Source organism: Puntigrus tetrazona, chromosome 1, assembly GCF_018831695.1.
Source record: "Puntigrus tetrazona isolate hp1 chromosome 1, ASM1883169v1, whole genome shotgun sequence".
Lineage (NCBI taxonomy): Eukaryota > Metazoa > Chordata > Actinopteri > Cypriniformes > Cyprinidae > Puntigrus > Puntigrus tetrazona.
Genome location: NC_056699.1, coordinates 567,210 through 592,566, shown reverse-complemented (window position 1 = coordinate 592,566; position 25,357 = coordinate 567,210). Strand labels below are relative to the sequence as shown.

At 42.1% G+C, this 25,357-nt stretch overlaps 1 protein-coding gene across 1 annotated transcript; it reads right to left on the bottom strand.

Moving 5' to 3' along the window:
- Positions 1 to 225: 225 nt before the first annotated feature.
- On the bottom strand, positions 226 to 24,712 carry LOC122337612 (ADP-ribosyl cyclase/cyclic ADP-ribose hydrolase 1). The gene is made up of 8 exons (XM_043233795.1): positions 24,614 to 24,712; positions 24,419 to 24,539; positions 24,027 to 24,153; positions 12,757 to 12,895; positions 12,555 to 12,637; positions 12,307 to 12,380; positions 5,623 to 5,715; positions 226 to 866 (listed from the first exon to the last, which is right to left on the bottom strand). The coding sequence occupies exons 1-8, from the start codon at positions 24,678 to 24,680 to the stop codon at positions 770 to 772; spliced, it is 801 nt and encodes a 266-aa protein (XP_043089730.1). The 5' UTR covers positions 24,681 to 24,712; the 3' UTR covers positions 226 to 769.
- Between the last annotated feature and the right edge of the window lie 645 nt (positions 24,713 to 25,357).

Genomic DNA, 25,357 nt, shown 5'->3' with positions numbered 1-25,357 from the left:
TTAAACTACTGTAAAATTACAATGCTTTAACTAAATTACTATCATCAATCAAAATATTGAATCATAAAGGATATGATTCAATATTTTGATTGATGATAGTAATTTAGTTTAGTTTACAGTAGACTATTAATAATCATACTTAAATCAGTAACAAAGTATTTCATTTCTTCCCAACTCTAAATGTGTCACACTCTGTTGATGCTTAGGAACAAAAAAACACTGAACAAACTTCAACGGTCTTTAATATCATCCAACAGAATACAGCAGCAGAAACCCAAAAGCAGGAAGACATTTAACAGCTGACAAGCTATGAGAAAGCGTGACAGTAAATAATCAACCTTACAGCAACTTCATTGACTACTGTTTTGAATATTTTGAACAATATAGGCATCTGTATGATTAATGATTACAGGCATCTGTACGGTTAAAAAAACACTTTATATAAAATGTGTTTCTTGCTCAAAACTACCTGACATGGATCAGGCACTTTTCGACCAGTTATTCATTTTGTGACCATTGTTATTTCAGATTTAGATTTTCAAACTGCATTCCAAAAACCTAGAGGTTTGAACATTCTGCTATAGGTTGTACTATGTGTACTTAGAGCCTGTCAATCAATGTTACAGTGGAAAAATGAAGCTGAATTTGCAAAGATACACATTAGTCAAAAATACATTGTGTTCAGCTATTGGAATGAAAACTTACAGGTGATTAATTATAAGCTGTGACTCAATATCTCAACAATTCAAATATTTTTAATAGAAGAAAATCAAACATGCAAGTCATTGTCTGTGCAGGTCCAGTGAAACCCTCGTTTTTTTAAAACCTCTGTAAGTCCAAGAATGGATCCCAGAGTGCAAGATTCGCTAGAGGGACAAAAAGAGAACCCAGCTATATGATTAGTGTCATATAAAAACATTACTACTGTATAGTGTGTTCATTATCCTGCTCTTGATCTGTATCTTGATCCTGTCTGCTGAAAGGTTGGTTTGTTTGTAGCTGCGTGTAGCTTCGCTTTTCAATTTATCACCTCTTCTCTAGCGATCAAATATAATTTAACTGTGTACATATCGTTGATACTATCAAATTAATCTAACTAATTAGACTGCTGTTAGTTCGTTCGCTTTAATTTAAAACTCGGCAGTGAGTTAGTACTCGTTAGCCGATTCACTTTCGCTCCCACCCGCGTTTTCGCGCCTATTGTGGGCTTTTTTCCGCTCCTGTTCATTTGTTCCTTGCGCTCGTTCGCTCCACTTTCACAAGCTCATCAAAACAAGAGTGGTAAGTGAATCCTTACGGTGAGTAAATGGCTTCTCCCTGCATCGTCACTTGCACTGTCTGTCACATGTATAGCTTATCCTTCTCTGTTAGCGATCAGGGATTCACTTGTGATAAATGCAGGGAAATTGCTAGGCTGACAGAGAAGGTTTTAGAATTAGAGACACGCATCCAAACTTTAATTGAGGACAGTAAGAATGCGAGGGCTGTAGATACTTCTTTGGATGCAACTAGTACAGTGAATCATGTACATTGTTCGGTTCCAGCTTCAGAGCCCGTGCAGCAGCGCAATTGGGTGACCGTGAGGCGGGCTAGTCACGGGTCAAAACACCGCTCTTCCGTTCCGATCAGAACATCAAACAGGTTCTCCCCACTCAGTGACGCACCCACTGAGAAACCTGATCAAAGTGCTCTAGTAAAAGGCGATTCTATTGTACGGAACGTGAAAATAGAGACACCAGCCACCATAGTCCAATGCTTACTGGGAGCCAGAGCGTCTGACATCTTGTCAAATTTAAAAGTGCTGGCTAATGCTAAACGTAAATTTCGTAAGATTGTTATTCATGTCGGCGCTAATGATGTTCGACTTCACCAGTCGGAGATCACTAAAAATAATATTAAAGAGGAATATTAAATATGCTCCGGTCCCTCCCTGCTTACCGGGGTGATGAGATTTACAGCAGACTGCTGGGTCTCAATGGCTGGATGTCTAAGTGGTGCCCGCAGAACAACATAGGCTTTATAGACAATTGGATGAGTTTCTGGGGCAGACCTGACCTGTTGAAAAGAGATCTTCATCCCTCCTGGGGTGGTGCTGCTCTTCTATCTAGAAATATGGCATATAGTCTTATAGCTCCAACATGACCAACTAGTGCCCAGGTCAGGAAGCAGACAGACCGGCTAAACCAACCGTCTGCTAGCTGCCTCACGTCACAGAAGGCAGTTAATTCTCAACACATAGAGACTCTTTCACCTAGATATCACACTATAGAGACTGTGTCTGTTCCCCGAATTAGAATATGCAGAGAACGTCCAAACCTAATCAAAAGCAATAATTTAATTAATGTCCAACAAATTAAAACTACTTATAATTCGAATAAGCAAACGATAAAACTTTGCTCGCTAAATATTAGATCACTTTCCACAAAATCCCTTTATGTATATGATTTGATCAAAGATCAGAAGCTAGATTTGCTTTGTTTGACAGAAACCTGGCTAAAACCAGATGATTATATTACGCTAAATGAATTTACCCCCCAAAATTATTTCTATGAAAATGAGCCACGTTTAAAAGGTAGAGGGGGAGGTGTTGCTACAATTTATAACAATATTCTTAGTACTTCTCAAAGGGCAGGCTTTAAGTATAACTCATTTGAAGTCTTGGTGCTGCATATAACATTATCTACAGAATCATGTGCTAGTGATAAATCTTCTGTTATGTTTGTACTGGCTACTGTATACAGGTCACCAGTGCACAGCACAGATTTCATTAAAGAATTTGCTGATTTTCTAACTGAGTTAGTACTGGCCGCAGATAAAGTCTTAATTGTTGGCGATTTTAATATCCATGTTGATAATGAAAAAGACTCATTAGGATCAGCTTTCTTAGACATTTTGAACTCTGTTGGGGTTAGACAACACGTCTCTGGACCTACTCATTGTAGAAATCATACTCTAGATCTAATACTGTCACATGGAATTGATGTTAAAATGGTTGAAGTACTGCAGCAAAGTGATGACATTTCAGATCATTATCTAGTCTTGTGTGAACTCTGTATGGTTAAACCTGTAAACTCTGCACCTTATTACAAGTATGGTAGAACCATCACTTCCACCACAAAAGATAGCTTTCTAAATAACCTTCCTGACTTATCTCAATTCCTTAGCTCATCCAATACGACGCAAAAACTTGATGATATAACAGAAACTATGCACTCTTTTTTTTCTAGCACTTTAGATACAGTTGCTCCTTTGCATTAAAAAAGATAAAAGAAAACAATCTGACTCCATGGTATAATGACAACACACGCACCCTAAAGAGAGCAGCGCGAAAAATGGAGCGCAGGTGGAGAAAAACCAAATTAGAAGTATTTCGTACTGCCTGGCGGGAGAGTATGCTGTCATACAGAAAAGCATTAAAAATTGCAAGATCTGATTATTTTTCATCCCTTTTAGAAGAAAACAAACACAACCCCCGGTATTTATTCAGTACAGTAACTAAATTAACAAAAAATAAAACGTCAACAGGTGCTAATATTCCCCAAGATTATAGCTGCAATGAGTTTCTTGAATTTCTTTACTTCTAAGATTGATACCATCAGAGATAAAATTGTAACTATGCAGCCGTACTACAGTTTCACATCAGATAGAACCCCTGAGGAAAAATTACACTCTTTCTCTATTATAGGAGAAGAAGACTTGTACAAACTTGTTAAATCATCTAAACCAGCAACATGTATGTTAGACCCTGTTCCATCTAAACTATTAAAAGATTTGCTTCCAGAAGTCATAGATCCTATTTTGAACATTATTAATTCATCATTGTCATTAGGACATGTTCCCAAAACCTTCAAACTGGCTGTAGTTAAGCCTTTTATTAAGAAACCACGTCTTGATCCCAAAGACTTAGTAAATTACAGACCAATCTCTAATCTCCCTTTTCTGTCAAAGATACTAGAAAAGGTAGTATCCTCACAACTGTATTCCTTTTTAGAAAAAAATGGTGTCTGTGAGGATTTCCAATCAGGTTTTAGACCGTACCATAGTACTGAGACTGCTCTCATTAGAGTTACTAATGACCTGCTTCTATCATCGGATCGTGGTTTTATCTCGTTATTAGTGCTATTAGATCTTAGCGCAGCATTCGATACTATCGATCACAACATTCTTTTGGATAGACTAGAAAACTATGTTGGAATTAGAGGAAGCGCCTTAGCATGGTTTAAATCATATCTATCTGACCGCTATCAGTTTGTACCAATAAATGAGGAGGTATCATATCGCTCAAAAGTGAAATATGGAGTTCCTCAAGGCTCAGTGCTAGGACTGTTACTTTTCAACCTATACATGTTACCTCTGGGAGATATTATCAGGAGTCATGGTGTTAGCTTTCACTGCTATGCTGATGATACTCAGCTCTATATTTCAACGCAGCCTGGTGATACACACCAAATTGAGAATCTAACAGAATGCATAGTCGATATAAAAAGCTGGATGATGAGTAACTTCTTAATGCTAAATTCTGAAAAAACAGAGGTGCTAATAATTGGACCTATAAACCCCACATATAATAATCTAGAACACTGTCTAACACTTGATGGCTGCTCTGTTAATTCTTCATCATCAGTTAGGAACCTAGGTGTGCTGTTTGACAGCAATCTTTCCTTCGAAAATCATGTTTCTAGCATCTGTAAAACTGCGTTTTTCCATCTTAAAAATATTTCTAAATTACGACCTATGCTTTCAACCTCTAATGCAGAAATATTAATTCATGCGTTTATGACCTCGAGGTTGGATTATTGTAATTCTTTATTGGGTGGTTGTTCTGCACGCTTAATAAACAAACTTCAGCTAGTCCAAAACGCAGCAGCCTGAGTCCTTTCTAGAACTAGGAAGTATGATCATATTAGCCCGGTTCTGTCAACACTGCACTGGCTCCATATCAAACATCGGATAGATTTTAAAATCTTATTAATTACCTATAAAGCCCTGAATGGTTTAGCTCCTCAATACTTGAGCGAGCTCTTATCACATTATAGTCCTGCCCGTTCGCTGCGTTCTCAAAACTCTGGCCATTTGATAATACCTAGAATATCAAAATCAACTGCGGGCGGCAGTCACCAGATCCCGATGCACACACACATACACACACACACTAAGTCATTTACACTACCTGACACAGTTGCGTTTAAAATTGAACTGGAATTTAAGTGCTGGGCGTCCGGTCAGTGGAGAACTGACCCCAACTGAGTCTGGTTTCTCCCAAGGTTTTTTTTTCTCCATTCTGGATGCATGGGGTTTTGTTTCCTTGCCGCTGTCGCCTATGTCTTCCTTGGTTGGGGACACTTAACTTCTAGTGATTATCGTTGAATTGACTACAGAGACCGTCTCTGCATTTAATAAGAAATTGGTCACTCTCGCCATTATACATCCCTGTCATTATACTGTACAGTGCTTTGATGAAACCTGTGTTGTTAAAAGCGCTATATAAATAAAAATGATTGATTGATTGATTGATTCATTGCATAGCAGTATTTAAGTGTGTGACTCATACTTAAGGTATAACATATAAAACATTTAATGAATAAAACTGAAAACTATATGAACAAGAAGAAATGTACTTACAAAAAGGGTCCCTCTAAGTTGTAGATTACTTTAATGTGTACATGAGTGACCATACTTGGATTTAGATTTTCCAGTTCCACACTGCCAAACATGCTGAGAAATAGAGAAGTATATAAAAATACACACTTTCTGACAAACAAAAAATAAAAAAATCCACAAGTTGATTAAAGTAAAATATAAACAATGTTTTATAGCTCAAAATGGTTTGATTAAAAAAAATAAAAGTGATGAAATAATGAGCCACTGATATGAGTATGTGTGAACTGAGCACTTTTGTATGTTTATGATTATGTATACGTTACATTATTGTGCAATTATAAAGCAAACCAGTGAATTGTGGATTTTAAAACATATTTTAAAAAAAAGTTTAATGAAACAAACTATCCAACTCGCTGATTGGAAGCTGATTTAACACTGTAACTCTTTACTTGTCTACCTTTCTCATTCCTTCTTGCTTCTCAGAGGCAATTAATATTTTTGAAGGGACAACTAATCTGATTGAACATCTAACTGCACCAAAATTTTGGTAAGAATGGTTCTGATTATTATTATTTTATTTTTTTACATTCGGTGCACGTAGGGGCCAATAATAAGATAACATGTAACAACAAGGTAACGCTAATGAGACAGCAAGAGTTCATGCAGCTTCTCTATGTGATATAATGAACACAACACAGAAGTTTTTATGCCGAGTTAAGCAGTGTGACAAGACCAAGAGAGAGTTCCCTGAAAACCAATTTGGCATTATTTACAATAGTTAAATGAGTAGTTGATATACATTTTAGCTCAGTATTCGAATTAGAATTTATTGAAAGGATATATTGTTCATTGTAGCTTTAGATGGTTAATGAAAATAGTTCCAAACAAAGATACACAACACATAGCTCAGCAGTGTTTTGTTAATGAATGATTCATGTTTATTTAATTTTGAATCATTTGAGCCAATGATTCAGTGGTCCATTCATAAGGACAGACACTTGCTACATTCTTGAATGAATCAGCCACCTGAACAACATTACACAGTTTTTGTTTTATGTAAATGTGTTCTTTCTATTTTTCAGCTACACTGAACTATCATAAATGCATCTGCCACTGATTGATTATTGTGAGGGACTGAGAAGTCAAAGACAAGGAACACCAGCAGTCACTAGAAAAAGGCCTTTAATTAAACTAAAAAAAAAAGTACCTTTACAAAACCAAACCAGGCAGACAGAGACAAACAAACCAACAAACAAAAGCAACCAAAATGGACAATACAACAGCTTATAAAGAGAAAGATGGGCCCATTACAAAATAAGAGGGAAATCAACAACACTTTACATCCAACAAAATAAATCAAATCAAAAGATAAATCAGACAAAAAAGAAACACTAAATCATCTCCAAAGAATAACCACTAACCCATAACAACTTAATATAATTAATAAAATCAGCAACTTTTCCTTCCACATCCCTGACAGGAGAAAAGGTGTAAATTAAACCTAAAAGATTAGTGTCCTAATGGTCGATGCAGATGGAACAGCTGATTTAACACTGTAACTCTTTACTTGTCTACCTTTCTCATTCCTTCTTGCTTTTATGTTTCATGTATTGTTCGTTAACGTCCATTGTTTGCTAGTTAGATGTTTTATTTTTCCTTTTGTGTAATCAATTATTATTAACTCTGCTGCATCAGATAGTGTATAAAATAGGTGTAATTAATAACCGTTAATTACACATTTTACTGTGGTAAATAATAATAATTTACACAAATACACTACACCATACATATAATCAAATGGATGAAAATACAATGTTTTTCAGCAATATAAAGACTTTAAATAATACTAATAGTATTAGAGAGAAATTGCTTATGCTGCTTAAAAGTAACAGCACTGCAGCTGCTTACACATCCATGTTTCACGTTCTTTCACGTTCACAAACAGGCTGGGAGAGCATTCCCCTCACCAAGCTCCCCACAGCACTTGAGACAGCCGAGGCCCTGATGAAATAAGTGTTCAAGTTTTACGGCCTGCCTGAGGATATCGTTTCAGGCTGGGGGCTCTCAGTTAACCCCCCAAGTCTGGAAAGCTTTCTGACAACACCTTATCACCTAAAGCAAGAAATTACAGTTTTTTTCCACTCATACTGCCACAGTAACCAGTCAGATTGTAGTTGCTACTTGCTGTATGCCCAGAATTCTCTCTGAAAGCCAGCCACCAGACTAACCCTTTTTCAGTGTGTTCCAGCCTCCTCTGTTCCTGTGGTCCTTCGGAGCTACCAGCAGTCAGACATGTATCTCAGCTCACGTGCACCTACCATGAGCGGCCTGAAGAACTAACAAGAAACAAGTGGACCGTCATTGCAAAGCAGGTCCCAACTTTGCTCCAAGACAATGGGTGTGGCTCTCCACATCAGATCTCTGTGGCTTACCTGCAAAAGGCTTAACCCTAAGTACGTGGGTCCCCTCAAAATACTTGTCAAATATCTCCTTTATAATTTTGTTTGGTGTTACCCTTAAATTATTGTATCTCACACACTTTTCAGTAAGAGATCAACATGTGTTGGTGTGCTCCGACAACACATCTGTGGTCTCTTACATAAACCACCAATGAGGCCTGCCTTTGCACTCCTTGTACAAGCTGGCGCACCAGATCCTTGTGTGGGTCCGGGACAAACTCTGGTCACTGAGAGCCATCTATAACTCTCTTTTGTCTAGCACTTTAGATACAGTTGCTCCATTGCACTTAAAAAAGATGAAAGAAAACAATCTGACTCCATTGTATAATGACAACACACGCACCCTAAAGAGAGCAGCCCGGAAAATGGAGCGCAGGTGGAGAAAAACTAAATTAGAAGTATTTTGTACTGCCTGAGAGTATCGGACTACGGCGGGAGAGTATCCTGTCATACAGAAAAGCATTAAAAATTGCAAGATATGATAATTTTTATCTCTTTTAGAAGAAAACAAACACAACCTCCGGTATTTATTCAGTACAGTAACTAAATTAACAAAAAATAAAACGTCAACAGGTGCTAATATTCCCCAAGAGTATAGCTGCAATGAGTTCATGAATTTCTTTACTTCTAAGATTGATACCATCAGAGATAAAATTGTAACTATGCAGCCGTCAGCTACAGTTTCACATCAGATAGTGAGCTTTAGATCCCCTGAGGAAAAATTACACTCTTTCTCTATTATAGGAGAAGACTTGTTCAAACTTGTTAAATCATCTAAACCAGCAACATGTATGTTAGACCCTATTCCATCTAAACTATTAAAAGATTTGCTTCCAGAAGTCATAGATCCTATTTTGAACATTATTAATTCATGATTGTCATTAGGATATGTTCCCAAAACCTTCAAATGGGCTGTAGTTAAGCCTCTTATTAAGAAACCACATCTTGATCCCTGTTGGCGCAGCCATTTTGTGTGTGATAACCGGTAAAGTATATAAACTTATTCAGAGGCAAAAACATCCTCTCTACTCGGTATTCTGATGAACCGAAACTGCCTTTATTTGCATATGTCCTTTTATGGAAGACAGGTACATATCACATGAGCGGTATGAAGGCACACCCAATACAAATGTTAACAATCCCAAAGATTTAGTAAATTACAGACCAATCTCTAATCTCCCTTTTCTGTCAAAGATACTAGAAAAGGTAGTATCCTCACAACTGTATTCCTTTTTAGAAAAAAATGGTGTCTACGAGGATTTCCAATCAGGATTTACACCGTACCATAGTACTGAGACTGCTCTCATTAGAGTTACTAATGACCTGCTTCTATCATCTGATCGTGGTTTTATCTCGTTATTAGTGCTATTAGATCTTATCGCAGCATTCAATACTATGGTTTAAATCATATCTATCTGACGGCTATCAGTTTGTAGCACTAAATGAGGAGGTATCATATCTCTCAAAAGTGAAATACGGAGTTCCTCAAGGCTCAGTGCTAGGACCGTTACTTTTCAATCTATACATATTACCTCTGGGAGATATTATCAGGAGTCATGGTGTTAGCTTTCACTGCTATGCTGATGATACTCAGCTCTATATTTCAGCGCAGCCTGGTGATACACACCAAATTGAGAATCTAACAGAATTCATAGTCGATATAAAAAACTGGATGATGAGTAACTTCCTAATGCTAAATTCAGAAAAAAACGGAGGTGCTAATAATTGGACCTAAAAAAAACACATATAATAATCTAGAATACAGTTTAACACTTGATGGCTGCTCTGTTAATTCTTCATTATCAGTTAGGAACCTAGGTGTGCTGTTTGACAGCAATCTTTCCTTCGAAAACCATGTTTCTAGCATATCTAAATTACAACCTATGCTTTCAACCTCTAATGCAGAAATATTAATTCATGCTTTTATGACTTGAGGTTAGATTATTGTAATGCTTTATTGGGTGGTTGTTCTACACGCTTGATAAAAAAACTTCAGCTAGTCCAAAACGCAGCAGCCAAAGTCCTTACTAGAACTAGGAAGTATGATCATATCAGCCCGGTTCTGTCAACACTGCACTGGCTCCCTATCAAACATTGGATAGATTTTAAATTCTTATTAATTACCTATAAAGCCCTGAATGGTTGAGCTCCTCAATACTTGAGCGAGCTCTTATCACATTATAGTCCTGCACGTCCGCTGCGTTCTCAAAACTCTGGTCATTTGATAATACCTAGAATATCAAAATCAACTGCGGGCGGCAGATCATTTTCCTATCTAGCACCTAAACTCTGGAACAATCTCCCTAACTCTGTTCGGGAAGCAGACACACTCTGCCAGTTTAAATCTAGATTAAAGACACATCTTTTTAACTTGGCCTATACATAACACACCAACACACTTTTTATTATTCTAATCCATTAAAGGATTTTTAGGCTGCATTACTTAGATTTGCTGGATCCGGGAACACTACTCCTAAAATACGATGCACTTGTGACATCGTAAAAACAATGGCATCTGCGCTAATATTATTCCTGTCTCTTTCTCAATCTGTTTTCAGTTCATATCCAGATAAGATGGTGGTTCAGCACCTAGAGATTATGTTCATCAGAGACCAGAAAACCTAGATGCGCTCTGTGGACAGATTACCAGACCCTGATGCACACACATACACACTTAGTGTCATTTACACTATCTGACACAGCTGCGTTTAAAATGGATCTGGAAGTTAAGTGCTGGGAGTCCGGTCAGAGGAGAACTGGCCCCAACTGAGTCTGGTTTCTCCCAAGGTTTTTTTTTCTCCATTCTGTATGGATGCGGTTTTGTTTCCTTGCCACTGTCGGCTCTGGCTTGCTTTGTTGGGGACACTTAACTTCTAGTGATTATCGTCGAATTGATTACAGAGTAATCTCTGCATTTAATAAGAAATTGTTCACTCTCGTCATTATACATCCCTGTCATTGTATTCTTCTACCTTATACTGTACAGTGCTATATAAATAAAAATTATATTCAAAATTATAAATAAAAATTATTTGATTGATATTCTCTGTACATTTTTACATACTAATTTTGAATTACATTTTGCTGTGTTACCATTGTTGTATTACAAATTTATAAAAGGTTAAACACAGCTTCCAATCTGAAAGTATATTGTAATTTACAATATAAGCGCAGGAAGTCCAAGCCCTAAAATGATCTTTTGTCTATCAGTTACTGAACATCTGGCAGGTTTTCCCAAGTTAAGTGTGAATGCTAATCAACAGGTACAACTGTGCTGTTTGTTTATAAAACCTATGCATTTAAATGACACTAGGATGCTAAATAGATCATGGATCTGGAAATTTTTTGTTCTGGGCTAAGGTCCTGTTCTGTATTTGCATACTATTGTTTTAATGGTCTCCACCTCTATGTACTTCTCCCCCTTGAAACATATAAACTTTAACCTAGCAGGTTTAAGTTAGATTTGTTTCTTGGAGATTGCTTGATGATTTTCTTAAAGATTTCTTGAAGACTTCTTGCAGATGACTACAGCAACGAAATAAAAAACAAACTCCTGCTTTACCAAGAATCTCCTGGTCTCTTCTTAAAAAAAGCTAAAAAAAAGTTTCCAACACCATGCTGAAATAATTTCTATTGGGGGTATTAACCTTGCATTGTTCATGATTAGTTAATCTGGCTGTCATCCACGAAACTGGCCAATAAAATTCTTGTGCCTTTCTAAATTTGAAAATCTAACAAAATTATATATCTGCTATACAACATGCCATATATGTCCGCAAAAATTTAAATAATATTTTCTGTTATCTCAGAAAATAAATGGACTGTATTAGCACCTGAATTCATACTAGGTGACTGAACAGGTAAAAGCATTTTTTATGTTGATACGTAATTCAGATTGTGAGTATATAATTATGGCTATTTTTACATTTTAAAATAAAACCTAAAATTAATTTAAATACTCAAAGGAACAAAATTCTCATAATTTAGTGTAATGCTTTTCTTGTGCGTTTGTGGGTGTTTTCGGGGCTTTATCTAAATGTTTATATAAATAAAACCATCAAATACAGACAAGCTTTTTTTCCCCACTTTATTTTTTCTACTCCCTGCTCACCGCTCTTTTTTTCCCGTCAGAATAAAAGTCCTTATAACAACAGGCAATTTAACATGAGGAGGGAGGGTATTTCTAACACAAAATAAAAAAAAAAATTCTTACACTAGTAAGCATATATAAAACAAGTATGCACACCTTTTTTTGTTGAAAGCATGATGAATTGATCCATTTAGCAAAACTGTAATATTTCCACATGCAGCCAGAGCAAACTGCAAAGATAGGTTCAAACCAATGATTTGGATTATTGCAGCTGAATTCCATAGAAAAACAAAATAGAATTGAATTGAATTTAGACAACACTGCTGGTCACTGAAAGCTAGTGTATAGTTTTGTGACATATAGTTTATATATGTTTTTAATAATATGGAATGAACAAGACTTACGCTCTGAGAAGCCTGTTTCCAAAGTGAATAAACAGGATGGTTCAAACAGGTTGACCATTTTGGACAGGACTGATAGTCAAAACCTTAGGACAGACAAAGACAAAAAGGGCTTTAGTATCCTATAAATGATTCAATAAAATGTATTCAAACCTTGAATGTTTTCCATCTGTCAATAAAGGTAGTAATTGTACCGTTTTTTTACCTCTCTCTTTCTCCTGCTGTCCACACCAGATTAGATCATTGAACATGAATCCCAGCAGTGTGTTTTCTAATGTCCAGAAAGATCCGGTGATGGCTACATAGCTGTGCATGACGTCTCTCGTCTTACTCCAGAAAAGCAACTTTAAAATTATGAGATTTTTTAAAATTAAAGACATCAAATCCAGTCAGTTCAGCAGGACCTCACAAAAATGTGCAACTATTTATGATTTGCTGCAATTTTTTCCTCTCAGTTCTCTCAAAATGAAGGGTAGATTTAAGGTTGGAGTTAGGGGTGGCGTTGACTTTTTCCTTACAAACTAGTATGGATACATAGTAAGAATTCACACAACATTGCAAAGTAGTTACATTTTCTCAAAAGACTGTTTAAAAAAAAACCTCTATATATCACATGTACAAAGTCTACACACCTTTGGTAAAACTGATCTTATTGAGACATTAAAAAATATTAAAATCATGTCAGAACTTTTTACCATTTTTAAATTAACATTGAATCATTAGTTAAGCATTAGTAAATACTTAATTAATCCTTTATAAAACATTAATAGGCATTAATAGACAGTTTACAAGTGCATTTATAAATGCCCTGTTCTTGAGCATATGTATGCTCAAGAATAATAATTGTATTTTCAGACACTTTATTAATGATCAATTTATAATTTCTAAATTATGTTATTTACAAACCAGTTATTTAGGAGTTGACTGTGTTGAATAAGAACTTTTCTAAAGTTTAAATAAATTATTTATAAATTATTTAAATGTATATTAATAAATCTTATTTTTTAGAGACATGATAATAGTTAATGATTTATTGTATTATTGTATTATTATTAATAATTCATGATTAATTTAAGCAGTTATAAAGCATTTAATAGTTCCTCTTCAGGAACTCGAGCTGCGTCACAAACGCTTTGGGAACGCCTTGGGCGTGAGCCGTTCTGAACCACGTGTGAAATTTGTCCAATGGAGAGGAGCGACATCATGGACGAGATGACGTCGCCGACCAGGAAGTATAAAGTCACGCTCTGCGATGCCGGCACCAGCTTTCTGCTGTTCAGTAAGCGCTACGTGTTATTTTGTACTGTCTATTTGCTGTCTGTTTGTCCAGCTTAAATATTGTTATGGCTGATAATCAGGGGCTAAAGAGGAAATCTCAAAAGGGTGATCCGTCACGTTTCAAGCGGTGTGCTGATCCCTGCCCTCGTTATATCACGGGTGGGGACACACACAGCTTGTGCGTGGCGTGCCTGGGAGCGGAGCACGCGGCGTCAGCCCTCGAGGGGACTGATTGCAAGCATTGTTCGCAGCTACCACTGCGAACACTCCGCTCCCAGAGGGCTCTCTTCAAGGAGGGAGCCTTCACCGGCGTTCCCAGAGGTGCGGGACCCGCTGCCGCCGAGGCGGAGCGGCGAACGCACGGCTGGGGATCGCAACTCGATCTGGCGGAGGAGATGGAGACGGGCTCGTCCTTTTCTCCGTCAGAATCCGCCAGATCGGGCGCTCGATCCCGTGTGTCCGAAGCCCGAACTTTGGCTTCTTCGGCCACGGGGGAGACGTCCACTCGCGCTCACTCTTCCTCCGAGGAGGTTGATGTTGACGTGGTGGACGATGCGCCATTGCACACGCCCCAGTATGAGGAGCTCTTGGAGGTGGTTACTCGTGCGGTAGCTAGACTTAATATCGATTGGCCCGACGAGCAATTTGCTGAGCCTCAGAAGTCTAAGTTAGAGGATAGATTTCTGAGAGCAAAGCAGCCACCTCCAAGACGGAGCCTTCCGTTCTTCCCAGACCTCCACAGTGAGCTGTCGAGGTCCTGGGGAAGGCCGTACTCCGCTCGCGTTTTCCCCCCACCGCTGTTAGTTATTATAGCAATGTGGCGGGAGTCGCGGAGTGCGGCTATAAGGCGATGCCCCGGGTAGAACAGTCTCTTGCTACCTATCTGTCCCCCGGTTTGGCATTGTCTTTGAAGGCTCTGACCTTACCATCGAAGCCGCTGAGAACAACGTCGGCTTTGGTGGCTAAGGGGTACGCGGCAGCAGGTCTGGCTGGGTCTTGCATGCACACAATGGCGGTGTTGCATGCATACCAAGCCGACCTGCTGAAAGAGGTCGATGAGGGGGTCAGGTCCGATGACATCGCAGAACTGCGTCGGACTACTGACCTCTGCCTCCGCGTCACAAGGGAGACCGCACGTGCTTTGGGGCGGTCTATGTCATCCCTTATCTGACCCTGTCCGATATGAAAGAGCGGGACAGGGTCTGCCTATTGGACGCCCCCCTGCAGCCTTCTGGCCTATTCGGCGACTCTGTCAACGAGGTTGTCGATAGGTACCAGGAGGCCCGTAAACAGGCGGCGGCGTTCAAAAGCGTCCTCCCACGTCGATCTCAGGGGGCATCAGGACGAGAGATGCCCCCACCACGTGCCAGCTCCTCATACAGGCGAGCGCAGAAACTCTGGGCCGGGGACATCCAGGTCTAAAGACCTGAGGGCCTTTTTGGACAGGAAGTCCGCGGCCAAGAAGCCCTGAGATGAGTGATTCAGGGCTTCTGAGGGCTGCCCCTCCTGGGGAGGATCAGGTTATGCCTGGTCAGACGGCACCCGTTCCTCCTCAGTGCCCTCAGGGAGTAACTCCGCTATCTCTGCCCTCGTGCCAGAGCGCGGAGGCTTCCAGCACGTTTCCCCAGCCGGATTCACCCGAGGGTGCATCACGGCCAGGGAGCGCGCCACCCCTGCGGGGGTCCCGTTTACAGCTAGCCCGGTGTCTGCCTGCCGGTCAGCCGCTTCAGGCCACCGAGTGACCCGTATCTCATATACCAGAGGTCAGCTTCGAGAGGCTGATTCCCTTAGTAGATTATTTAGCAGCATGGAAACTTCTGCCAAATGTATCTCAATGGGTCATACAAACGATAGAGGAAGGCTATCGAATTCAGTTCGGTTTTACAGCTACCTCATTGTTCTGAAGAAGGACGGGGGGGTGCAGTCCTATCATAGATCTGAGGGTCTTGAACCGTTCAGTCAACAGACTGAAGTTCAAAATGCTTACCATCAAGCATGTGGTGACTCAAATCAGATCTGAGGACTGGTTGGTCAACATAGATCTGGAGGACGCATACTTTCATATATCCATCCTTACTCAACACGGGAAGTTTCTGAGGTTCGCTTTCGGGGCGTAGCAAACCAATATCAAGTACTTCCGTTCGGCCTAGCACTCTCACCCCGCACATGTACGGAGTGTATGGATGCAGCTCTGGCTCCATTGAGACTCCAGGGCATCCGCATACTTAATTATATCGACGAATAAATCAAGATGGCGCCGTTGAGTTCGGCTGCCGTCACGACCGCTCCGGCAAAACTTTTTGTTTTTCTGTTAATTATTAGTTTTTTGGATAGTCTGCGCGGTTTTCTTTATATAAGATATCACTAAATATGATCGAGCCACTCTTATATCTATTGGTGTACAATGCACCCAACTTTCGCCGTTTTTAAACCCGGACCCATGTTGGCCGAGCGAGATCCTGACGAAGACAAAAGGACGCGACCCACACCGGCGTCCACGAGGGAAACGAGCCGGCGTCAGGAACAGGTTGAGGGCACGCCACACCGCGCCCCCTACCTAGTGTCCTGTTAGCCAACGTCCAGTCTCTGGATAACAAGCTCGATGACCTCAGGGCAAGGATCAAGTTCCAGAGAGACATTCGGGACTGCAACCTCCTCTGCTTCACCGAGACATGGCTGAACCCAGCGGTACCGGACCACGCCATACAACCGGCAGAGTTTTTCTCTGTTTACCGCATGGACAGAACAATGGAGTCGGGGAAGACACGGGGAGGTGGAGTGTGTCTGATGGTGAACAACCGCTGGTGCGACAGCGCGAGCGCTTGTTCCTCTTTCACGCTCCTGCACACCAAACCTGGAACTTCTGACCATCAAATGTCGCCTCTTTCTACCTTCCACGGAATTCAGCTCGGTCATAGTCAGCGCCGCTTATATTCCACCTCAAGCGGACACGGACGCTGCAATATGGGATTTACACGACCACCTCACAACACACCAGTCACAGCACCGGGGCGCCGCACTCATTGTGCTGGGGATTTTAACAGTGCAAACCTCAAACGCGCGCACTGCCGAACTTTCACCAGCACATCACCTGCCCCACCAGGGGCGAAAGGACACTGGATCACTGTTACACACCCTTCAGAGACAGCTACAAGGCAAAATCATGCCCACCGCTTGGTAAATCGGACCATGCCGCCATTTTCCTCGTACCTGTTTACAAACAGAGGCTGAAACAGGAAGCCCGGTACAGAGGGAGGTGTCACGCTGGACTGACCATTCGGTGGCCGCTCTGCAGGACGCTTTGGATGACGCAGACTGGGCCATGTTCAGGTGTAGCTCCGAGGACGTCAACGAGTTTACGGAAGCGGTGGTGGGATTCATCGGGAAACTAGCGGATGACACGGTAGAGAAAACCGTCATCAGGACGCTTCCCAACCAGAAGCCGTGGGTAGACAAAACTATCCGCGACTCTCTGAGATCCCGCCCGCAGCCTATAACACGGGATAGTCACCGGGATATGTCTGAATACAAGGCTGCGTCGTACGGCGTGCGCAAAGCGGTAAAGGAGGCAAAGAGGCGCTACGGGAGGAAACTTGAGTCACAGTTTCAACACAGTGACTCTAGGAGCCTTTGGCAGGGACTGAGAAACATCACGGACTATAAAACGCCAACCTCCAGAGTGGAGAGCGCGGATGCTTCTCTGGCAGACGAGCTAAACACCTTTTATGCTCGCTTTCGAGGCTGCAGCTAATCACGCTAATCACGCTTAGCGCCGCTTAGCGCATGATTAACAGCACGCACGCCGAGAGAGCCGGAGAGGAAATCGCGTTCACCATTTCGGAGCACGACGTAAGGAGGGCATTCAGGAAAGTGAACACCAGGAAGGCAGCAGGACCTGACGGCATCACAGGTCGGGTTCTGAGAGCATGTGCTGACCAGCTAGCACCGGTGTTCACTGAGATATTTAATCTCTCCCTGAAGCAGTCTATAGTCCCCTCATGTTTCAAAGAGTCCATCATTGTTCCTGTGCCAAGAAACCTCAACCATCTTGCCTAAATGATTACCGCCCTGTAGCTCTGACGTCTGTAGTGATGAAGTGCTTCGAGAGACTCGTCAGAGACTTCATCACCGCATCACTACCGGACACACTGGACCCACTTCAGTTTGCCTACCGCCAAAACCGGTCTACGGAGGATGCCATCACACACCTCCTCCACACAACCACAAGCCACCTGGATTTTAGGAAAGGGAACTATGTGAAAATGCTGTTCGTGGACTATAGTTCAGCGTTCAACACCATAGTTCCCTCCACGCTCACCTCAAAGTTGGAGGTCCTGGGACTCAGCCCATCCCTGCGTCACTGGATCACCAACTTCCTAACTGACAGACCACAAGCCGTACGGATGGGAAAACACACCTCATCCTCCCTCACTCTCAGCACTGGAGCCCCTCAGGGTTGTGTTCTGAGCCCCCTGCTGTACTCGCTGTACACACATGACTGTGTGGCCACTACAAACTCCACCACCATCATTAAATTTGCTGACGACACTGTCGTGGTGGGCCTGATCTCCAACAATGATGAGATGGCCTACCTTCAGGAGATCAACAACCTGGAGAGATGGTGTCAGGAGAACAATCTGCTCCTGAACGTCAGCAAAACAAAGGAGTTAATAGTGGACTTCAGCACGAAGCAGGTGCGCTCTTACCATCCCATCAAGATCGACGGGACCCCAGTGGAGAGAGTGGACAGTTTCCGTACCTGGGTGTTCACATCACGCAGGACCTGTCTTGGTCCTGTCACATCAACACCCTGGTGAAGAAGGCCCGGCAGCGTCTATACCATCTGAGGCGCTTAAGGGACTTCAGACTCCCATCTCAGGTGCTCAGGAACTTTTACACCTGCACCATCGAGAGTGTCCTGATGGGAAACATCACCTCCTGGTTTGGAAACAGCACCATGCAGGACAGGCGAGCCCTTCAGAAGGTGGTGCGGTCAGCTGAGCGCACCATCCGCACTGAGCTCCCTGTGCTGCAGCACATCTACAACAAGCGGTGCTGTACCAGAGCCAGGAAGATCGTGGAAGACCTCAGCCATCCCAACAATGGACTCTTTTCTCTGCTGCGTTCAGGAAAGCGCTTTCGTTCCCTGAAGGCAAACACAGAGAGAATGAGGAGGAGCTTCTTCCCGCAGGCCATTCGGAGTCTGAACCAGAGAACACCCAGCACCTAATCACCGGGATTCCCATGTTTACCCCTCTTTCCCCAGATACTCACCACTTACTTTGGACAATTGCACTAGCCACTTTGCACTGGACATTCGCACAGACACTTTACATTTACACTTTATATTTTTATATTCTACACTTATTTACACTTTATTTTTTTTACTTTGCACACTTTTTATACATTTTTATACATATATTTTATATTTATATATATTTAAATTCTGTTTTCTGTTTCTATTTTGATGCTGGACGGTTATAAAAACATTTCACTGCATGTCGTACCATGTATGTATGTGTATGTGACAAATAAAATTTGAATTTGATTTTGATTTGAATTTGGAATGCTCGATATTAGCTCAATCCGAGCAGATGGCAGTTCAACATCGAGATGTTGTTCTGTCTCACATGGGGGAGTTGGGTTTGAGACTGAACGCCAACAAGAGTGTATTGCGTCCCCCTCAGAGGACCATATACCTAGGCGTGGTGTGGGATTCGACCACGATGTGGGCACAATTATCTCCTGCTCGTGTGCAGTCGATCCTCACGTCAGTCGAGAGAGTCAGGGAAGGCAGTCAATCACTGTCAAGCAGTATAAAAAACTGCTGGGGCTGATGGCAGCTGCGTCCAACGTGATACCTTTTGGCCTGCTGTACATGAGACTCCTACAGTGGTGACTCAGGACCAAGGGGTTTTCCCCGAGGGGAAACCCACTCCGCAAAATCAAGCATCATGTCATGCCTAGACTTTTGGAGTAACCTTGGTTTCTGAATCAGGGCCCAGTGTTAGGAGCTCTTTGTCGCCGCATCTTGCTTGCGACGGATGCATTCCTAACCGGTTGGGGCGCAGTGCTGAATGAGCGCCCGGCCCACGGTCTGTGGCTATCACCACCAGGGGTGGTATATCATGCAGCTAGGGATGTTAGCTGTATTTCGTGCTTTGAAGCACCTCCTCCCAGACCTGAGAGGTCACCATGTGTTGGTGCACACCGACAACACAGCGGTGGTCTCTTATATCAACCACCAGGGAGGTCTGTGTTCGCGCCCCTTGAACAAGCTGGCGCACCAGATCCTTGTGTGGTCCCAGGACAAAATCTGCTCGCTGAGAGCGACCTACATCCCTGGGCATCTCAATATGGGAGCCGACACCCTGTCGAGACAGGGGTTGAGGCCGGGGGAATGGATGCTTCACCCCGACGTGGTGAAGCAGATCTGGTCGAGATTGTACCAGGCAGAGGTGGACCTCTTTGCTTCTCTAGGGAATGCACAATGTCCCCTCTGGTTCTCTCTAGTTCATCCAGCTCCCCTGGGACTGGATGCCATGTCACAGGCGTGGCTAAGACGTCGCCTGTACGCATTTCCTCCGATTGCCCTGCTCCCAGGAGTTCTGGCGAGAGTGCGCCAGGACGGAATCAGGCTACTGCTGGTAGCCCCGTTCTGGCCGGGCCGAGTATGGTTCACGGACCTCATCGACCTAGTAGACGGTCATCCGTGGGAGATCCCCCTGAGGCCGGATCTACTCTCTCAGGCGGAGGGAACAATAGTTTACCCTCGCCCGGAGTTACTGAAGTTGTGATTGTGGCCCCTGACGGGGCACAACTCATAGCCTCTGGTCTTTCAGCTGAGGTTGTCGAGACCATCCTCCAATCCAGAGCTCCCTCTACGAGGAGCGTGTATGCCAGGAGGTGGGAAATGTTCACTTCCTGGTGTGGAGACCGCCACTTAAACCCTGTTAACTGCCCAGTAGGTTCAGTGCTGGAGTTCCTCCAGGCGACATTCTCCACCGGGTTAACCACTCCACCCTAAAGGTCTACGTGCCAGTCATATCTGCATATTATGACCCTATTGGTGGCCACTCAGTGGGCAGGCACCCATTGGTTACACGATTCCTCCACGGTGTGCTGAGGCTGAGACCTCCAGTGCGGACCAGAGTTCCCCCCTGGGATTTGGTTGTGGTGTTAGAGGCTCTGTGTAAGGCACCCTTCGAGCCCCTCGAAGAGGTTCCCTTACCTGTCTTATAGGATAAGACAGCATTTCTCCTCGCCATCACCTCTCTTTGGAGGGTGGGAGATCTGCAGGCCCTCTCCGTGGCCCCTACTACTTGGACTTTGCCCAGGCATGGCCAAGGTTTTTGCTTACCCAAGAGTGGGTTATACACCTAAAGTGCCCTCTGTTACACCGCAACCGATCGTACTGCAGGCCTCCTGTCCTCACCCCTTCCAGACCAGCTAAAGTCCAACTGCAAATGCGTCCAGTGCGAGTACTGGACATGTAGTGCAGAACTGTGTCTCTGCAGAGGTCGGGCCAGTTACTTATCCGCTTGGCCCGACAGATAGGGGTTGTGCTGCTATTAAGCAAACTTCAGCAGGTGGATAGTCGAGGCTATCCACCTGGCCTATGAGGCCTCGGCACTCACGTGCCCTCTTGGGCTCAAGGCCCACTCAACAAGGGATATGGCGGCCTCCATGGCCTACCTTAGCAGTGTGCCCCTCGGGGACATTTGCAACGCTGCGGGGTGGTCCACGCCCTCCACTTTTGCCCTTTCTATAATTTCGACATGAGGCCCGCTCCTGGCTCCTCTGTCTTATTCTGATGGGTGGTCTGAGGACCCCTTTTCAGGCAGGGCCTTGGAATTATGGCGGCGTGGGCATCTCGTTCCCAAAGCGTTTGTGACGCAGCTCGAGTTCCTGAAGAGGAACGTCTCAGGTTACGAATGTAACCATGGTTCCTCTAGGAACGAGACGCTGCGTCCCGATGCCATACTTCCCGCACCTGCCGCGCGCTTACTTCACTACAGAGGCTGGTGCCGGCATCGCAGAGCGTGACTTTATACTTTTTGGTCGGCGACGTCATCTCGTCCATGACGTCGCTCCTCTCCATTGGACAGATTTCACACGTGGTTCAGAACGGCTCACGTCGAAGGCATTCCCAAAGCGTTTGTGACGCAGCGTCTCGTTCCCTAGAGGAACCATGGTTACATTCGTAACCTGAGACGTTGCTAGCTGTCTGTTTTTTGTGAGCTCATCTAAAATTATGTGTTCTCTGTGTTGTGTTTGATTATTTGTTTTTCTGTTAAAAAGATAACTGAACCATAACTGAATAAATCAAGAACAAGGCATTTATAGCTGAATTTATAAACTGATGCAACACCTGATGACATCATCCCCTCTCACTCATAAAGCCTGGTACAACCCAAACCAGGATGGAGGAACGACGGAGACTCAATGCCAGTGCGAGAAGGGAGTTGCCTGAAAGCAATATCTTCCCCTGCCCACTCCAACCACTGGAGCCTAGTTGAGGAAGGTAAAACTACTGTGTGCTTGGACTCTTGACAGGAGTGGTTGAAGTGAGAGGAGGGGCGCAGGATTGAACATGTCTGGCGGCGTGTGATGAGGCACACCTGAAGTGAACAGGAAAAGTTGTAAACAGGTCCAGTCATCGTCCGGACCACCATCAGGTGGCTTACATCTCTTGCGCCATAGAGATTTCCTCAACGCACCCTTCCTTGTACAAATGTCTTGGATTGACAACAAGAATTAGCTCCTCCTCAGAGCCCAAAAACAAGACCAGGCAGACGCAGAACTGGTCGCAAAAGATAAAAGATAACTGAAACAAAAACGTTTTTGCGGCAGAATCAGTCTGGGGCAAGGAGGCGAAGACCGACCCCTCTGTTTGCTGGTTCGATCAAGGAGCAGTAAGTCTTGAACAGCAGTTACTAGAGGACTAGGCAAACTGGTCAGATCCTTGGTAGGAATCTAGTCGAACAAACTGGACTGGGCAGGACCAGACAGCAGAACAGGGTGAAATAGACAGGTAAACAGCATTGAGGAGAAGTTTAGTCAAGTTTAGGAAACACAGAAAGAAATAAGGCAACAAATAAATTTTAAACAGAGACAGGTGCTGTACTAATCAGAACAAGGAGTATATAGGAAAAAAGAACATTGGAGTCAAGCCCAGCTCATGACACCATAGCAGACCCATGAGGACCTGAACAGAGGAGCCAACACCATTGAAAGCCATTTGAGGAAGAGGTCACAGCAGAACCATCAAGGTGGAAAAACCTATTGGAGCCAGTGGGATGAAGATCCACAGTAATATGTGAAAAGCCATTGACCATGGTGGAGCAAGTGAAGAAAACTTTGTAAGATATATAGAGACATATGTTGAAGCAGAGGACCAAGATGGACAAAAACAGTTGGAGGACAGAACTGCATGGGGTCTTAGAAGGCCGAGGTAGAGCCAATGAACATGAGGGATAGAACTGCCAAGTTCGAGTCAACAACCCGGAAAGCTATGATGGTGCTGGAAAGTCGTAAGTCTCAGACTGTGGTGAAAAGTCCTTAAACCAAGGGAGAACTGGTTAGACAGAAGATGGAGCCTGAGGACTATACACAGCTGGCATTTTTTAAGGCATTTATGTAATGTATTTATATGATGGTTTCAATATTCCATCAAGTATGGGGGAAAATCTGACATGAAATGATTGAAAAAATATTCATACTATAAAAAGTATTATTATAAATAATATTATAAATAATTGTATAAAAAATATTGTCAGAAAAAAGACTTTTGACCAATTTTGTATCTAAAAGTTTTTTTTTACTGTAAACAAAATAAAGGAACAAAATGTACTCAGGTTAGCCATGGCCCCAAACACTCCAGAAAAAACAGTCCACATTCTAATGCTGGAGAGAGAGAGAGGAACAGTTGCTTAATCTAGTGCAACTACCTCTGAAGCAATAAAAAGCAAACAATAAATAAAAAATACATACATAATGCCAAAATCAGAACATGAACCAACCCCATGAAGAAAAAGACATGTATTTTGACTTAAAAGTTAATTCACACTCTGTTCTCTCTCACTCACACTCACACCCAGTTTTATTTTTAGCATTCAATCCCCAGTAGAAATGCTGAATAAATCTTACTAGAAACTTTCTGTACTGTTGTTGAATTGTTTTTATGCATGGAATCACCTTGCCACATGGTAAAGTCTGAGTGATGACCTGAAACATTTTTTGGTAATCATTAACTCTCACATCGCAGGGTGATCTCCTAACCACAGCCTTTTCAAACTCCTGCCATATCTTTTCACAATTGTACCTTTTAGACAGAAAAGAAAAACATTTCTCCAGTTTGCATTTTTAAAGATTTGATGCAATATTAGCTATTGAAAGTGGAAGAAAAGAGACAAATACAGATCTGACTTTTTTTTTCCTAAGGTTTTGTGAAATAATGTAAGACTAACTACATGAAAAATTATATAAATATATTATGCATTTACCTATAAATCATTTTAAATGTGTAAGACATTGGGTTAAAAATTAACATTATTAGCATTTAAAATGCTTTTAGGTCTACAGCTCACCTGTGATTGAGATTAGCCAGAGCTACATATTCAAAACACCGTCCAATAACAATCTGTTTAAGATTTGGTGTGGTCCCAAACTCTGCTGTTACATCCGTGAGAATAAACAGCAGAGCAAGTCCTAAATAAATTATAAACATGTTAAACAACACAAGAGATAAAATAAAACTAGTAATGCGTCTAACAGATACTTACCTAAAATCATTCTGAAAACAGTGTACTTTTCTCCCCTCTGGCAGTTAATATGCTTCACTAAATCCATGAGGTAAAGAAAATAAGATCTTGCGAGCAAAATACTACAGGGCAGCATCAGGGAGCAGGGAGGGACAACTACAACATAAGTCTGTGTCCTTAGAAATTACCAAACTAATTTAATCACTGCAAAAATGTCCTTCACCCTCACATTCTCAAGCGTATTCTGTATGTCTTATGCTGTTTAGTAGTAAATAAAGAAGAATTATTTAAGAAGTAAAAGACAGAACTCACATTCTGTAACAAATTCTTATATAATATAATAGCTACACTTGTAAATGTTTGCAGAATATGTAAAGAATAAAACTAGGCCACGGGAATAAGGTATCAAAACACAGTAAAGGAAATTAAATTAATTTAATCAAAGCACATAATATATAGGCTAATTTTATTAATCACATCATGGAAATTGACACCACGTTGTCCCTCTGAATAAAGAAACCACAAATTCCAGACAAAAAACCTTCCACACTTCTCATGATTCTAAAAACACATTCTCATGATTCTAATTATGATGTAAGCTGAGAGGAGGGAGTGACCATATGCTCCCTTAAATAGAACATTTGTATAAACTTTTGTAGTAGAGAGTCAATCCTGATTTTGCAGAGTTAGATGTTTTCCTAGGTCAACATAATTTGACCTACATGGACCACCCAACATTTTAATGTTTGGAGGAAATTATAGATT